Below are 7,215 nucleotides of genomic sequence, written 5' to 3'. Positions count from 1 at the left end.
AACAGGCCCAGCGCCTCGCCGGCCTCAGAGCAACAGGGGGCGGCAAAGCAACGTTGGTGCCAAGGGACTCAAGTTCTCCAAACAGTTTCAGTAGTTGGAGTGGAGATAGCACTGACCCTCAGGGCCTGAATAAAGGATTTACAGCCCTCCACACCTCCCCAGAGTGGAAAAAGAGATCCTCGCTATCTCCTTATATAATATATTATATGTTAAATAATACAGAAGCTACTGACAGTAGCTTTTTTAATGATTTTTTATTGCAACTGTACGTATTACACTAGTTACACTAAAACGGAGATTTAAAAATGGTTTCCTAACAATTTAATGATTACAAAAGTTCACAAAACCAAAAAAAAAAAAAAAAAAAAAAAAAAAAAAAAGCTGCTTTCAAGAGTATATAAATAGAATCTTGAGCATAAATAACAGTAACAAAATAAACAGAGGTATGTATTTAATAAATTAATTATAAATATTGCATTGGCAATGAAGTGCTAGGTCAGAAGAACACCAGTGTTTCCAGTAGAGCTTTTTGTATAGAAATCTCTATTATAAGCGAGCCTTTGGAAATGAGTGGAGTCCCTGAACTCTTACATTTGTCTTCTTTTGGTTTCTCTTTGGTTATTCCTTTGTTAAACTGTCACAAGGGGAGAAGAGAACTGAAGACACCAGACATATGCTTTTTGGTCATGAGATCCACATGATCCCTTCCTGCAAGAAACACGGCATGGCCAGCTCAGTTCTGCAGCATTTGGGTCACTGAACTGTATCTCCATGGTTTCAACTGATGCAGAATCAAGCCTGGAAGGACTTAAAAAGAGTTGCTGACGGTTAAAGGTAAAACACAGAAATGTTCTTTGCAACCGATGTGGCCCACACGTCATCCATTTCCAGACTTTCTCTCTATTTGCTAACAACATACATGAGTATATACAGCAGAACCTATATCTGGACTCTAACTTGGAATACTCATTCCTATCAGATGAACACAAATGCTAGTTCTGTATACGCTCCTACCCATGTGCTGAATTCCCATTAGCACTAAAGACAAGTCTATGCTGGATGATGCAGATCCCCTAGTGAACATAAATTAGCTTCTAAAATAAACCACCAGTTTTCCAAGGTATCCCTTAGCAATAGGGGAGGGAAGAAGTATTTTCCTTTCTTCCCTTCTTTCCTGAGGGAAGAAAAAGCACAATATGTAAGCAGAACTGTTTTTCAGTGGTATGCTTTCAACAGAAAGCTTTCCCAGAAGCTTGTCAGCAGCTTCTCAATAAACAGTACTAACTTTAGTTCACATAACCACACTTGTTCAGTGTTCCTTAATTGTGTTTTGTTCCAAATGTTTGTCTACAAGGTTGTGAACTTCCCTGTGAACGGCAAGATTTCCTGTATGTCTATAGAGCAGAAACAACAGGTGAACATATGTGGTAATGAATTTGATATACAAAAACTATATATTTTATCATCACCACACAAATGGAGGAGCTCTGAATGGAGGAACTTTCTTTAGGTGCTCTTATTTAATTTTTCTTTTCCAAGTATACTATGGAGTGGTGATTCTTTCAAATATGGCACCTGGGCACTCTGCTCTTATGGGTACAACACATTGTATGGGAAAGACTGTCTCCATCCTGAGACATGACATCACTACACAGAAAGCTAAAAACCTGCAACATTCTGTGGTATTTCTTTAAAACCATGTGTGCAATCAGAGTCATTTCTGAAAGCTGGGGCTCTTCACTGGAGACAGTTTGGAAGTGATCCCAAAGGGATCCATGCTGTCCGTTTCGAGAGGCGACGAGTAGACCTCTGGCTCAAAAGCCTGGCTGTAATCACTGTATTCACCAAAGTCTGTCACCTCCACTGGCACAGTGTTGATCATGGGTAAGAAGTGAGACAGTGGGAGAAAATCTTTTCCTTTGAATTGTTGTCTTTGTTTGGCGCTGCTCAAAGACACCGATATTCCGTATTTCTTTGATTTATACACGTTGTAGCCGTCTGGACGAATCTCCTCTTCAAAGGAACAGTCCTCGATGGAATAGCTGAGCTGAACAGCAAGGAGTAAAACCAGTTACAGACGTGCCTGCCAGACTCACTGCATTCAGTTAAGATTGTGTGAAGAAGAGCCTATTTGCTTAGGTATGCATTTGTAAAAGTACATTTGTGACATACTGCAGAGACCTCCCATTAGGATCTAGGACCACCTTCCCACAAGCACTGCGTTTGGTGCAGCGCTGGTGTTGTTTCAGGCACAGTCACTGCAGGTGATTGAACTCCTGGTCAGCAAAAGGAGACTGCTGACAATGCCTCAGCCTTCAGTGATAAGTGAATGCTTAATATATATTGTATTTGCTACCTTTCAGTCTTTTCTCATGGCTGTCAAGAATACGGAGTACAATTAAATACATGCATATGAGTATTGATTAAAAGCCCTCTTTAAACTAAACAGGTAATCAAAAAAAGGGCCTCCCCCCCCGCCCCCCCCCCCACCCCAAAAATAAATTATGCAGTATTTTTCCTTCCATACACAGAATATATATCTCAGAAAGATACCAGTATGTGATGTATAATTATGGCTGACTTGTCAGCTGTCCTTACTGCTACGAGCAGACAGCCTCCCTTCGGAGGATGATGAAATCAGAAGGCTTCTTGAGTAAGCGCATGTGACAAACCACACTGGTTGCTGATGGCATCCCTGTGCCTCCACCAGATTGCTCCCTACTCATTTAGTGGGACAGTGGGACTGTCTCTAAAAACCGTACTTTTTAATGCATTCTGAACACACTTTAGGTATTTCCAGATTGCTTTTTTCTATAAGAGAAACTTACAGTACGTCAGTGTATTAAGCAGTTACACCATTTCTGCTAAACTACAGAAATTCTGAGGGCGGGCTATACAGCACACTGTATGCTCAGAATCAACCCCAGCCATCCCTGTGGCCCATGTTATGAAGGGACACATTACAGGAGGGCTGAATTTGGGCCCCAGACATTCCACCTGCCTTTCTTCTTCCACTTCTGATCTCTGGGTTATGCATGCTCTTGACCTGGACTGATGATGGAGAGATGACAGTGGGTGTTGAGAATGACCTGGCTTCTTGCCCTCAGTCTCACTCAGGCACAATCTCAGCCCATGCTTATTGGGTATCAGAAGAGTATAGACAGAATATGCTAAAAGCCATTGATTTCTTCCTTCCAAGTACAACCCTAGAGAAGGGTAGCTACAGGAGACAGGGCTGTGTCTCAAAAGAGAAGACTTGTCTCCGTGTGTCAACTTTTACACCCTTCACCTCTGTGAATACTATTACCAAAGTTGACAAAACTATTTTCTGGAATCAGGCAAACAGAATTGGTCCATGACATAAAGGTATAACGGCATGGTCACGTGTCACTGTGTTTTCAGAAGAAAAGCTAACAACCTGTGAAGAATACTACACACCAACAAACCCACTCAAGGGGTACTTGTTAGTTTACAGGATTGTAAGAAAGCTGCTCTATAATACCTTGACTACAGCAGCTCCAATAGGAGCAGGATCTGGACTTGTTTTGTTCTCATTGATCATTTTCCTTTGGATATACATTGAAACTTTAAGCTAATAATTGACCTACCACACTGTTAGAGCCTATGCATGTTATCACTGCATCGATCGCCTGATTCTAGCCCAGAAAAGCAAGGAAACTGAGAAAGAAAAACGCAATCCTACATTGTATGCTCAGTCAATAACCTCCCTACACCCATCTTTGTCTGACTGAACGTACCAGGAGTTTTGACAGTGGGCCAAGTCCTTGCCCTACTGCAACCGGCACAAAGTTTGCCGCAGCTATCAAAGCAGAATGGAGCTGTGCCTTTACTACAGCACAATAAAAAGCCGTCACCCCACGCGACCCAGGCTCCTGCAGAGAGCTTAGACAAAACCTCACTCTGAACGTTCAAATTCTGGAGCTGGCAGCTTATCTCTGGGTTTACAAAGCCAAGTTTACATCCCTGATAATGTCTACAGGATATGCTGACATTGCTGGGCGAAAAGCGCAAGCCAGCGGCGGGTTGCCAGCAGGTCACTGAGCTCCACAGCCACAGATGTGCTGTATCTCAGGTTGGAGTGAGACAGCAGGGCTGAGCCATCCTGATGCCCCTTTTGTTTGTTACTACCTAAGAGACTGTAGTACCCCTGTGTCTCTGGGGCTTGTTTGAGTGGCAGTGACATGAGCGCATCTCCCTTCCAAAGGAAGCAATTATTTTTTTCCCTAAAGTATCTGAGCTGAACAGCAAGAAACTATTCAGATCCAGTGCCCTAACTTCATCTGTTTCTTGTGCAGCCACCAAACGAGAATACTTTCTAAACAAACTCACTTCTGGACGACACTGCATTTTCCACATGAAACAGGCACTGTACATTCAGGACGATGTCCTTTTGCTGCTGCCCTCTAACAAACCCCACGGCCACCCGGGCAGTGTCAATGCCAAGAACCACCGACCCACGGCGAAAAGGAGGGGACACCCCAAAGCCCCGGCGCCAACAAAAACTCCCTCCCCCTCCCTCCTTGCTCTGCCATTCTCGGCCGGGGGCTCACCTGCCCATACAGCCGCCCCGCCTCGTCCATGCAGAGGTAGCGGGAGCTCCGCACGCCCTTGATGGCCACGGTTCGCACCGCCACGGCGCGGATCTCCAACAGACCTGCGGGGAGAGGGAACGTGCCGTCAGCTCCGCGCCGCCGCCCACCCTCCCGCCCGTCCGTCCCGTCCCGTCCCGTCCCGTACCATCCCGTCCCGTCCCGTCCCTTAGAGCCCAGCACTCACTTTGCGGGCTCTGGCTACCGACAGCGTCCACCCGACCGTCGCCGCCGATGCGCAGGAAGCAGCTGAAGAGCCCGTGCTTGCTGGCGGTGTAGAGGTGCCGCAGCCGGATGGGTTCCCCCCAGCCGTAATTGACGTGCGGGCCCGCGTCGGGCAGCGGCAGGGACCTGGCGGCGGCGGCGGCGGCTGCGATCCCCAGCAGCGCCAGGGCAGCGCCGGGGGCGGCGGGGCGAAGCCCCATCCGCGGCGGCCTCGGATTCAGACTCGGGCTCGAGTCGGACGGCGGCGTTGCCGCGGGCGTTGCAGGGGCGGTGCGGTACGGGGTTGGGCGCTCTGTGCAGCCGGCGGTGTCGCGGGAGGGATGTAGCACGGGCCGAGCCGGCCCCCCGGCTTTTTATAGGCCTCCGTTATCAGCCCGATCTGTTCGGTCGCATCCAGCTCCAATATAGAGCCCGTTTCATAGCGGGAATTGGTCGGGTCGGGTCACTCCCCCCGAAAATATTGATTAGATGACATCATGTCGCAGGGGACACCCTGGAGGAGTCTCTCCCTCCCCATCGCATCTCCGAGCTTTCCCTCGAAGCTCATCCGCGCCGAGCCCCTGCGAACCGAGCTGCACGGGACGGGACGGGACGGGGCGGGCATGGGTAGGATAGGGTCGGGTCCTGTAGCCCCGATGCGAGCACGAAGCACGGGAAAAAGGACCACGGGTGCGAGACCCAAAAGGCACCAGCGGTCACGTAGAGGTGAGGGAGCAGCTCGCCCACTCGGGGGACATCACTCCGCCCGCCCGGCTCTAGCGCTTGTCCATCCTATATTCCCATTTCAGAACTAAGCTAGTTCTACACTGGGATGCTCGTGTAACCCGCCCAGAGAAAAGAGCCGTGGGCAGGGCAGATCTTCACGCTTGAGCTTGGCGGCTCCGGGGCTCCGCGGCCACCATCCTGTTTTCTCCCAGCTGGCGCCGCTCCGCCGCGACGTGAGCACGGGGTGAGAGCGGCCACTGCCCGGCACCGGAGCGACGCCCGGCCCGGCACCCGCTGGCTCGTCAGATCTTGACACGTCCCGGCACAGCATGGCACGGCACGGCACGGCACTGCATGGCACGGCACGGCACGGCACTGCATGGCACGGCGCCTCGGGACGGACCGGCGCCGCTCCCGGGCTGCTTTGCCACCCGGCCATCCCCGACTGTACCGCTAGATGGAGCCGGGTGCCCGGGTGCGGGCTGACCTCTCCGTCGGGTATCTGCTATTGGGGTCTCTGGCCCATCTTCCCATTCGCGCAGAGAAATCGGCAAAAAAAAAGTGTGCGTAACGAAACCGAGCAGAGGCCAGACATAGGTATCAAATAGGTTTGTATGCTGACGGCTTTTACCATGCTGGGGTTCACCCTGTGAATGCACCAGGCAAGTGGGAGAGCAGTACTATGTAATCCATATGTACTATGTTTATCTTTTTCAGGACACTTCAGGGGACTGCTGCTGATTTTCCTGTTATCTATCCAAACTGAGCATTATACGAATTTTCTCATATCCCGAGAGGGAAAATAGGCACCAGTAGGATTTCATTAAATAAAAAGAAAATTCTTCTTCCATAGGACACTCGAACTATCAATTAAGCAGAACACAGCCCCATACCCCTAGCAGAATTTCAGAAGCAAGCGAGCAAAGAAATAAATCCTTTCAAATTTCATTGCCTGATTATTTTTTGTCTTTCTATTTGTACACTTTCATCTTTATCCTGTGCGCACTCCTGCAAACATCTCTCCTTTTTGAGCAACCCAAGCTCGTTGAGGCTGAGCAAATAGACAAGACCATGTGACAGTACAGAGCTTTATGGGTTGATAACCCACTCTTGTATGGATGGACTTCTATACATCCTAACCGTGTGCACCCTGTGGCACTGAGGTTTGTCACACTGATTAATCAGTGCCTAGATGATCAGGGCCTTGCAGCACCTGCTCCCTGCAGCAAGAGAGTTGGGTCACACCAAAGAAGCACGGTTTTCTCATATGGCTGATGAGTCATTAATGAAAATGAGGGTCGTTTCACTTCCAGGTTCCTCCTGCTGCACCATCTAAGTCATGGGTTGACTTGAGAAATCCTGTCCTTGCAAACATCTCACACACCAACAATATCACAGAACCAGTAAATAATATAAAGGAGTTCAAGACCCCATTTTTTTTCCCTCTGCATAGTTCTGTGCTGTTGTGACATGGCTGCTCCAAGGCAGCTTGCTGCTCACAACCCTGGGCCCCTCTGCAGTTGTGCATGTAACTCACCCTGGCTGCTGAGCATTCTTTGAGGCACTGAGCACCCAGCGCAGGCAGAGTTTGGGCTGAAAGGAATCTGTGAGGTGCTTTGGCCTATTTTGTTCTGCATCTCACTGAACAGAAGCTATTTGATGAGTACTGATGCTG

General features: G+C 48.8%; 1 protein-coding gene and 2 long non-coding RNA genes across 3 annotated transcripts; 2 read left to right on the top strand and 1 right to left on the bottom strand.

Annotated features, from left to right (window-relative positions):
• The first annotated feature begins 1,351 nt into the window (after positions 1-1,351).
• Positions 1,352-2,485, top strand: LOC107314437. Its single transcript, XR_001555448.1, has 2 exons — positions 1,352-1,414; positions 1,995-2,485. It is a non-coding gene; the product is annotated as an uncharacterized LOC107314437 (long non-coding RNA).
• On the bottom strand, positions 1,412-5,370 carry FGF19 (fibroblast growth factor 19). Its single transcript, XM_032445187.1, has 3 exons — positions 4,798-5,370; positions 4,572-4,675; positions 1,412-2,047 (listed from the first exon to the last, which is right to left on the bottom strand). The coding sequence occupies exons 1-3, from the start codon at positions 5,033-5,035 to the stop codon at positions 1,715-1,717; spliced, it is 675 nt and encodes a 224-aa protein (XP_032301078.1). The 5' UTR covers positions 5,036-5,370; the 3' UTR covers positions 1,412-1,714.
• Positions 5,371-5,491: 121 nt separating this feature from the next.
• On the top strand, positions 5,492-6,488 carry LOC107314436. The gene is made up of 2 exons (XR_001555447.2): positions 5,492-6,148; positions 6,258-6,488. It is a non-coding gene; the product is annotated as an uncharacterized LOC107314436 (long non-coding RNA).
• The last annotated feature ends 727 nt before the right edge of the window (positions 6,489-7,215 follow it).

This window comes from Coturnix japonica, chromosome 5 (genome assembly GCF_001577835.2).
Source record: "Coturnix japonica isolate 7356 chromosome 5, Coturnix japonica 2.1, whole genome shotgun sequence".
NCBI lineage: Eukaryota > Metazoa > Chordata > Aves > Galliformes > Phasianidae > Coturnix > Coturnix japonica.
Note: the sequence above shows the minus strand (reverse complement) of the source record. Positions and strands in the feature narration are given on the sequence as shown.

Excerpts from the sequence above, each read along its gene's own strand:
- FGF19 (XM_032445187.1), bottom strand. The coding sequence starts at position 5,035 with ATGGGGCTTCGCCCCGCCGCCCCCGGCGCTGCCCTGGCGCTGCTGGGG. Across the intron at positions 4,676-4,797 it reads CGGTAGCCAGAGCCCGCAAA|GTCTGTTGGAGATCCGCGCC; the intron begins GTGAGTGCTGGG and ends CTCTCCCCGCAG. Across the intron at positions 2,048-4,571 it reads CGGGGCGGCTGTATGGGCAG|CTCAGCTATTCCATCGAGGA; the intron begins GTGAGCCCCCGG and ends CTTGCTGTTCAG.